Genomic DNA, 9,723 nt, shown 5'->3' on the forward strand with positions numbered 1-9,723 from the left:
AAACTTATCTTAAAAAATACAGAGGGCACCGGAGTGGCTCAGTGGGTTAAGTTCTGCCTTCAGCTCAGGTTATGATCCCAGGGTCCTGGGATAGAATACTGCACAGAGCTCCCTGCTCAGCGGGGAGTCTGCTTCTCCCTCTACCCTTTCCCAATGTTTGTGACCTCCCTCTCTCCCTCTCACCCTTTCTCTCCCAAATAAATAGATAAAATCATTAAAAAATACAGATATGCCAGTCCCAATAGCCAAAAAGTTGTCTAGAAAAAGAGGGGGGGAAAAAAGGAAAAAAGAAAAGAAAAAGAGGGAAAAATGAGTAATTTTACTTTATAAAATTGATGTAGGGGTCATTGTCCAAATTTTGGTTTATTTTATAAAGGTTCTAGAGAATAAAAAAATACATTCCCTGATTTTTTTTTTTTTTTGTCTTATCTGGTTACATTTTTTTCCGCCTTTTACTTGTTTATTTTCTTATGGTAGAGGTGGAAAAAATCATGGTGAAAAGACATGGCCAAAATAAGAAATCACCTTTGGTAGGGTGATCATTTCAGAAGTAATTCAGTTCCTGTAGATAGAAGAACTAGGAAAAGTTTTAAAAGAAGACACTTGAGAGACAAACAAATCCCTGCAATGCTGGTGGGAAGGAGTGTAGACTAGCAGAAAAGACCTGGATGGCAATCTGGCCATTTTTAGCCACAAACTTAAATGTTCATTTGGTAAAGAAATTTTCTTTCTAATTATCTAATATCAGGAAATTATCACAGGCAGAGAAGACCATTTAGAAGAGTGCTCTTTGCATCAACATTTATTTTCTTAAAAGGAAGTATTTTAGCTCTCTACTTGTAAAGGACTGGCATTAAGTTGTGGTACATCGTTAGGACAATAAAATACAGTAATCAAAATTATGCTCAAAAATTATTTAAAGTCAGGGGGAAAGTGCTTATTCTATGTTGCTGATTAGAAAAAGATCAATATCGAAAAGTATCTCAAATTTGTTAAGCAAATATAATTTATAGCTGTACAGGGAAAAAAAGACTAGAAGGAAATAAAAATAATAGCGGAGGTAATGTGGATTTAAATTTTACTTTTTTTAAACTTTTGCTTTCCAGACTTTCTAGGATGAGTATATAGTACTTATTAATAAAAATGAATCATATTTCTAAAGGTATGATAGGGAGAATAGCGTGTGTATATTGTGTATGTGTGTGTGCACGCATAGGTGTGTGAGGTGAAGCGACAAAGTAAAGCATTGGGATTAATCCTTTAGAATTTCTGAATTTACAGTTAGGCGGGCCTTGTCCCTCGAGTTCCTCCTCACTTACCTACGCCTATCTGCAGAACCGCAGTGCAGGTGTTAGCAGGTCTCCCAGAAGGGAAAAAACGTGGAAAGTCAGAGGATCCAGACTGGGGGTGGGCCCTCACTTTGGTCCCCGCTTCAACCTCATCTCCATCACACACATTTTCCAAAGTGGAGGAATGCATCTCCTCCTCTGAGTTTTTGCTTTGCCTGTACCTAGCTGCGGCTAGAAGGAAAGCTATCTCCTCTGTCTACAGCTAAAACTTTGAAAGTGCGCGCTCAAGCTGCGCTGCGCTGGGAAGACCAGGTCCTTTTCCCGGAAGCCCAGGGGAAGCCCCGCTCGGCGGCCAAAGTCCCGAGAGCTCGAGATCCCCAGAAGCCCAGGAGCGACCCTGGAGCCTGAGCCCGAGCTCCCCCCTCCCCCCTCCCCTTCCACCTCGGGGTTCAAGCGTCGGTCTCCCTCCCGGAGGGACCCGATTGAGTTTTCTGGTTCTGCGCGTTAAGGGGAGGGGAGGGGGGATCATGTCCCTTCTCAGAGGTCGCCTGTCCACTGGACTCTTCTTTCCTCATCTCCTTCCTTCTAGACAAGCCAAAGAGGACCGGACCAGAGGTCCGGAGACCCCACCCCCTACACCCCCTGCGAATGTTTGTGTTGCAGGACCACCCTAGGCGCGCGGACCCTCCAGGATTGGGCAGCACCGACTCTTGAGGCTTTAAAAAAGGGGGTGGGGAAGGTAAGAACCTCTATTTTATTTCTTTTCCTTTCTTTTTTCTTCCTTCCTTCCTTCCTTCCTTCCTTCCTTCCTTCCTTCCTTCCTCTTTCTTTCTTTCTTTCTTTCTTTCTTTCTTTCTTTCTTTCTTGTCTTCTTTCTTTCGAAAAGAGAGGAATCTGGTCTGGACTCTCGAGAAGCCCCGGAAGCGTGCAGTTTGGGGAGAGGGTTAGCCCCTCGCCCGCAGGCCGGCAGAAGCGGTATGTGGGCGCTCGCGTCAGCAGCCCCAGCGGGGTCTGAGTCCCCAAGCGCCCTGCCCTGCCCTGCCCTGCCCTGCCCTGCCCTGCCCGCCGCTGCCCCAGACTCCGCTGAGACCGCTCGCGTGTGTACTAACCCTAGGGCCGCCCCGCTTCTCGAGGGGCTGTGGTTTCGCAACCCCGGACCAAACTCCAGAAGGCCAGACCCTTCTCTCTCGAAGAGTCCCTTCTGGCCCCCCGGCCGCACCCTGCCAGGTCCTGAAGCACCCCGAGGCCGCGCGCCCCGCAGAGGAGAGGAGGCAGGAGGCGCCTCCATCCCACTGCGGCTCAGCCGGTTTCTTTCTTTTCGCAGCTCTCCAGGAGCTCGGTCATGAAGGAAATGTAGACGATGGCCAGGCGTAGGGTCTCGATCCGGGACAGCCTCTTCTCGTAAGCAAAGGTGGGCACCTTCCGTCGCAGCTGGTCGAAGGCCTCGTTGAGGTTGAACATCCGCTTCCTCTCGCGGATGTTGGCCGCCTGGCGCTGGGCATAGGTGATCACCCTTTTCCTCTTGGGACGGCCCAGCGGGGAGGCGCCCCTCCCGCGCTCCTCTTCCTCCTCCTCCTCCTCCTCCCCCTCCTCTACTTCGCCCTCCTCTCCTGGGTCCACCTCCTCCAAGCCTGCCAGCCTTCTGCGCCTTCCCTCTCGGGGCACAAGGTCCGGGTCCCCAAAGGGAACCCCGGGTGCGAAGTCGCAGAGGAGCGGGCGCCCGGGGGAGTCCAGGGACAGGTCTGCGACGAAGTCCAGCACGGTGGCGTCCACGCGGCCCTCCGGATAGGCCGCCATCGCACCGCCCCGGCCCTGCCTCGCATCGGTTTCTCGCAGGGAGCGGGAGACTCCTAACAGCTCTGGATCGGCGGCAGCGCCATCAGCGAAGGGCCGGGGGATTCGTATTTATCACCGAGCGGATAACCGGATTAGTGGCAACGAGAGGGAAGGCTCTGGCAGTGTTGTCCTCCCGCAACTGATGGAAGGAGACAAGCTTGAGCACGCGAGGGAGTCTCAGAGCGTTAGGCCTCCGATTCTGAGAGCCTTTGCGATGCGCCACCTGGGACAGTTCCTATTTGGCCACAGACCCCAGCTCTTACCTGCTGTGCTTTTTTTGTGTGTGTGTCTCTCCTCACCCCCCGCAGCCAACTAATATCCTTCAGGCTCCTTATCTCATGTAGCTCTTTAATTTAGCTTTGGGTTTTCAAAGGGAGGATGTTTTCCACCGCTCTGGCTTCTCCCTGGCTTCAGAGTAGAAGTCTTGAATCCTGCCACCCGAGGCTGCCACTGGGTGTGGAACAAGTGCATGCGCTTTTAATGATGTCCTGAAGAGGGGCCCCGTCTGCCGGGGGTCGAGGGGAGCTGTTTGTCTGGTATCCCAGTGCAGCGGCCACTGAAAGGCAAGATCTTCCATTAGCTTAAGTAAGCACGGTAGGGGGGGCCGAGAGCGCATTCCCCGCAGTCGCTGTTGGAACCGGCTTTCTCCTTCCAGGTCATCGAAAAAGCTCTCCTGCCTCGTTACAAACCCTGATTTCTAAAGTCCGTTTTGTTGCAATCAGCCTAACAACTGAGATACTTGAGTCTCCTTTCCCTACTTAATCTCTTACTCATGTAAAGAGCAAGATTTCACTTGAGGACAAAAGTTATGAAGGCTATAAAATGGGGGGAAAAAAGGAGGCACATAATAGTTTGTCTGAGTGTACTTAACTGTGTAACCCCATCGTGGGGCGCAAAGCAAACCCTCTCTCCCCCCCCAAAGCAAAACAACTTCAATCTCCTTTCAAAAATGAGATTTACCCTTTGATAAGCCAAGGGGTCGATCAGATCACCCTCTGTTGTGAAGTTTTTCGACTTTTAAACTCCCTGCCGATGGGTATTTGCGAGCACAGATAAATCTTCACTTCCACCTGGCTTATTTTCCTCATTGATTCCTACTGCCCTACAGGACTTAAGAGTGAAAACTTCTGAATTCTATTTAAGGGAGATTTTAGAGTTATCTTTAGATCATGTTTTTGAGGTGAAAGGAGATTTTACATTTGGTATAAGGAAAATGAGGTTCTACTGATTCCATATTACCTCTAATACTTTAACAAAGAAAGGGTTCATTTTTCCTTCTTTGCCAGTAGCTATATTTGTTATACAGTGTAGGGATTTTTAAGACACGGAAGAGCAGAATAACATGTTAGAAAATTGTTTTAAAGATGGGTTAGAAGAAATAGTCTTAAAAGATGAGTAAAGAGACACCTTGGCTCAAGGAAGAATCCCCCAAGACAACAACTCCTACTAAGGAGGTAAGTTGTGTGCCCGTTTTTGTTAGTACATTGGACAGCTCCCAGAAACAGCCTATTTCTTACAGGTCAGCACAATTCTTTCTCTTCCTGGCCTCCCCGCTGTGTACTCCCAGCAGTATCATCTTGAATTCTTCTTTTTCTATCACCCATCCTTTCTTTTAACCCACTTGTATCTGTGTTCTCCCTTGCTCTTTTGTTCTTTGGTTGATTTTCTTTTCTTTTGCGTTTATTCTTCACGCTCCAATGTGCATGGTGGTAGCTCAGGCAGAGAATTGAAATATATGTTCTTGAAAGATGTTAGTGAATATGAGATCCTTGATTATGATAACCTGTTGATTTTTACTCAACTTCTTTCAAAGAGAAGACTGAAAAAAATGAATTGGAATTTCAACAGTGACTAAAAGATAAGCAAATGGGAGAACTAATTTTTGCTTTGGTAAGCAGTAACATGCTATCTAACTCTTGTTTAACAATTTGTTATTAAATATTTGGACAGATTTTATAGTTCATTTTTAATTTTTAAATATTTCTCATAAATTTCTCTTTTAAATGCAAACGTATGTGGATTAAATGCCTGGATTAAATACTTTATCTTGTGAGAATCTAGTTTGACAACAAAATATATTAGGACGCTTACTGAAGGGAAACATGACAGACATTTAAAAGTAAAATTTAATAAAATAGGTATCAGAACTACCACGGGACTCTAAACAGACATTTTTCTTGGACTAGAATTCTTTATGATTTTATGCAAGTGGATGAATATTTCAACAATCTTATCACAAAAAAAGCCTACAGCGATATTAATGGAACCCAACGCACAGAACTGGGTTGAAATATTGACATTAAAATATTAGGGAATTTATAAAAAATTTCTTAATAGGTCTGTAGCAATAATTAAAAATCCAATTTAATCATAATATCCCAAGATTAACACTTCTGTTTATACCACAATAATTTCAGTTTACCCTACAAGGCTCTAATCATGATGACACAATTAGAGCAAAAATGTTAAAATCCAAGTTATAATGATGGACTATTTTTTGTTTATAAATATAACTATGGAACAGAAATAAGTGAAATTGTTTTTATCTGCTTATTTTGAAACATCTACTCTTTTAAAAAATACTTTTGTGGGTATTTGGCTCCACAGTAAATATACACTTAAACGTAATAAATTATGTAAGTGATCTAAAACAGTTCATCTCATTGGAAGGAACCATTAAGCCTCACTAAACTTATTTATTTTATTAAAATATTTCCAAATGAAATCAGTACCTTTTCTGCCCTTGGAAGCTCCAGGAAAAGGTTCAAGAAATGTAAAAGGAAATCAATTTTAGGATTTGTCTATATTTAGAGCTAAGAAATTCTTGCTTACATCCAAACTAACTTCTTGATATTCTACTTATAATCCTGAGTCCAAATGGAACTAAAGGCTCCTCAGAATGGTGTAGTTCAGGGATTGGCAAAATTTCTTTTTAATTGGCAAAATAGTAATTTAGGCTTTTGACAGGTCATACAATCTCTGCTGAACTACTCAAGTTTGCTTTTGTAGTATAAAGGTAGCCATAGAAAATATGTAAATGAAAAAGACTGGGTGTGGGCTCTGAAACTTTATTTACAACATTAGGCAGTGGGCTGGATTTGACTCTTGAACTGTAGTTTGCTGACCCTGTCCTATTTAATAAGCCTATCTTCACATTCCTTGGAGTGCCTATTATGAGGACTTGCTAAGATAAAGCATTTAAACATATAAGTGAATATTAAGTTGTTGAGCACATACATGTGTATATGTGTGCCAGGAAGATGGACAGGAATTGTGAAAATTCTCCTGAAGCAACTGAATCTGTAGGCACTGTGACTAAAATTATACTGAGGTGTTGTTATAGAGTAACAAGAAGAGGCTCTGCATGGGAAGCATGCATACCAGGCTAAAGTTGCTATTGCCCAGACTGAAGGCTTATTTCTAGTCACTGAAAGAAAACACATACCAAATATGATGATGTAGTCTTTAAAGTATTAGCATTACCAGGTTTGGGGTGAATTATATTTAACTAGGAAAAAATAAGGAGGAGGTAGAATTCCTGGAAAGCAGGCTTTTACTTTATGAAGTACTTCTAATTGTCAGAATTCATTCAATAAAGGCAGATGCTTCAAGAGGCTTATTTATCCTTTGTACTCTTATTTCCACCTATACTGCCTCCTGCCTCCCATAACTGTAGCAGAAACTGCTCAGCATTCCCCAGTATCTACTTACTCTTTTTCCTTTTAGTAACAGGCCTGCCCACACATATATTAGCTGGGCATGTTTCTGACCCACTGAATTTTTGCTGAGCACATGTCTACCCCACAACACTGGAGTAAATGAGACATAGTATGTGCAAGTTCAGGTTGGTCTTTGGAAACAATTGAAATTGTTTGCTTTCCACTTGGTCTTTTGCTTTCTTACTCTAGCCTGGAATGTGAGTAGTTTGGTGGTGTGCTAGCACTAACCAAGGGGCTGGAAGACTTTTTCGATACAGGGCCAGATAGTACCTATTTCAGGTTGTGTAGGCTATATGATCTCTGTCACAACTCCTCAACTCTACCACTGTAAGGTAAAAACACCACAGAAAATACATAAATGAATGGAGGTAGCTGAATTCCAATAGAATTTAATTTACAAAAGTAAGTGGCAGGCAGAATTTGATTCTCACGCTATAGCTTGCTGAATCCTGCCCTAGGTGATACAGAGCAACAGAAAGCTGGGACCTGAAATGATCTAATAGAATAGAGCTGAACCTCTCAAATTCAGATTAATATGTGAGAAAAGATATACCTCCAGTGTGTCTCAGATCTCTTTATTTAGTGTTGTGTTTTCTGCTGGCACCTAAAAAAATTAGACAATGATTTGAAAGATTAAACAGATAGATATGCTATTTAATTTTTAATTTTTATTTTTCCACATTTTAAAAAGATTATTTATTCATGACAGAAAGAGAGAGAGAGATAGAGAGAGAGAGAGAGAGAGGGAGAGAAAGACAGAGAGAGGGAGAGAGAGGCAGAGACACAGACCGAGGGAGAAGCAGGCTCCATGCAGGAAGCCTGATGTGGGACTCATCCAGGTCTCCAGGATCATACCCCGGGCTGAAGGTGGTGCCAAACTGCTGGGACATTGGGGCTGCCCTTTTCCCACATTTTTATTTAAATTCTAGTTAGTTAATGTATAATGTAATATTTGTTTCAGGAATAGAATTTAGTGATTCATCACTTATACATAATACCTAGTGTTCATCATAACAATGACCTCCTTAATGCCCATCACCCATTTGACCCACCCCCCACCCACATCCCTCCATCAACTTTCACTTTGTTCTCTATCATTAAGGGTCTTTTATGGCTGGTTTCCCTCTCTTTCTCTCCCCACTCCATATGCTCATCTGTTTTGTTTCTTAAATTCCACATTCATGTGAGTGAAATCTTATGCTATTTGTCTTTCTCTGACTGACTTATTATGCTTAGCAGAATACACTCTAGCTCCAAACAGGTAATTGCAAATGGCAAGACTTCATTCTTTTTGAAAGCCAAGTAATATTTAATTGTAGATATATACCACATCTTCTTTATCCATTCATCAGTTGATAGACATTTGGCTCTCTCCATAGTTTGGTTATTGTTGATAATGCTGCTATAAACATCAGGGTGCAGGTACCCCTATGAATCTGTACTTTTGTATCATTTGGGTAAATACCTAGTAGTGTAATTCCTGGGTTTTGGGTAGTTCTATTTTGAACTTTTTGCAGACTGTCCATACTGTTTTCCAGAGTGGCTACACCAGTTTGCATTTTTTTTTAAAGACTTTATTTAGTTGAAAGAGAGAGAGAGAGAGAACATTAGCAGGAAGGAAAAGAAGGCTCCCAGCCTAGTAGGGGGCTTGATGCAGGGCTCGATCCCAGGACCCTGGGATCATGACCTGAGCCAAAGGCAGATGCCCAACCAACTGAGCCACCCAAGTGCCCCAAGTTCCATTCCTACCGACAGTGCAGGAGTGCATCCTCACCAACACCTGTTGTTTCCTGTGTTGATTTTAACCATTCTGACAGGTATGAGGTGGTATTTCATTGTGGCTTTGATTTGTATTTCTCTAATGATGAGCAATGTTCGCATATCTGTTAGCCATCTATATATCTTCTCTGGGAAAATGTCTATTCAGGTCTCCTGCCCATTTCTTAACTGGATTATATATATATATATATATATACACACACACACACACACATACACACACTACTTTATATCTATTTTTTAAAAGGTTGATTTGTTTATTTGAGAGAGAGAGCACTTACATATGCAGCAGGGAGTGTGAGAGGAAGAAGGTCAGAGAAACTCAAGCAGATTCCATGCTGAGCACAGAGCCTGACATGGGGCTTGATCTCACAACCCTGAGATCACAACCGGAGCCAAAACCAAAACCAAGACTTGGAGGCTTAAATGACTGAGCTACCCAGGCACCTATATCTATTTCTAAAATATCACTTATAAAAATGGCTTAAATTAATAATGATTTTAATGGCTTAAAATGTTAATTTTAAATGTTAATTTTTTTTTTGTCTCAAGTTTTTCCTCTTCATATGAATAGTTCCACTTCAGTTAGCCTTTGGAATAAATGTATTTTCCAAAATTTCAATTATATTAGTTCTTATATTAGTTGTTGTTTGAACCCTCTCCAAAGTCTTTCTTTTTGAAAAACATGTGGAAAACTAAAGAGGTGTGAAGAAAAAAAAATCCCTCAGGATGTTATAAATTAGTTCCCCCAAATAATATTTTTCATCTCATTTTCTTATGCTATATTTTTGCATATTATTTTTAAATGTGACTTTCTTTTGTAATAAACATTATAGACTTGATAGTCATCCTTAACTCCTTAAGTTCTGTGTATATTCAGAGATTAAACACTACATGTGTGACTTTACAACTTAATAATTTTTCAAAAGTTTTCCCTGTTATACTATTTATTTATGATATGCAGAAAATATTAAGTTGAAACATATGTTAACTTCCAAAAATCAAACCATTTTTAACTCAAAAAAATTTAATTTAAACTTAATTTGGCTTAACATATTCAGAGACATTCTTACTTTAAAAAGTGAAATTATATTTAAAAT

The 9,723-nt window shown here is 41.8% G+C and overlaps 1 protein-coding gene across 1 annotated transcript; it reads right to left on the bottom strand.

Moving 5' to 3' along the window:
• Window positions 1-732: 732 nt before the first annotated feature.
• FERD3L (Fer3 like bHLH transcription factor) lies at window positions 733-3,569 on the bottom strand. The gene has a single exon (XM_072764503.1). The coding sequence runs from the start codon at window positions 3,084-3,086 to the stop codon at window positions 2,589-2,591; it is 498 nt and encodes a 165-aa protein (XP_072620604.1). The 5' UTR covers window positions 3,087-3,569; the 3' UTR covers window positions 733-2,588.
• Between the last annotated feature and the right edge of the window lie 6,154 nt (window positions 3,570-9,723).

The sequence above is a fragment of the Vulpes vulpes genome, chromosome 7 (assembly GCF_048418805.1).
Source record: "Vulpes vulpes isolate BD-2025 chromosome 7, VulVul3, whole genome shotgun sequence".
Lineage (NCBI taxonomy): Eukaryota > Metazoa > Chordata > Mammalia > Carnivora > Canidae > Vulpes > Vulpes vulpes.

Bases quoted from the DNA above. Each gene is read 5' to 3' on its own strand.
- FERD3L (XM_072764503.1), bottom strand. From the start codon at position 3,086: ATGGCGGCCTATCCGGAGGGCCGCGTGGACGCCACCGTGCTGGACTTC.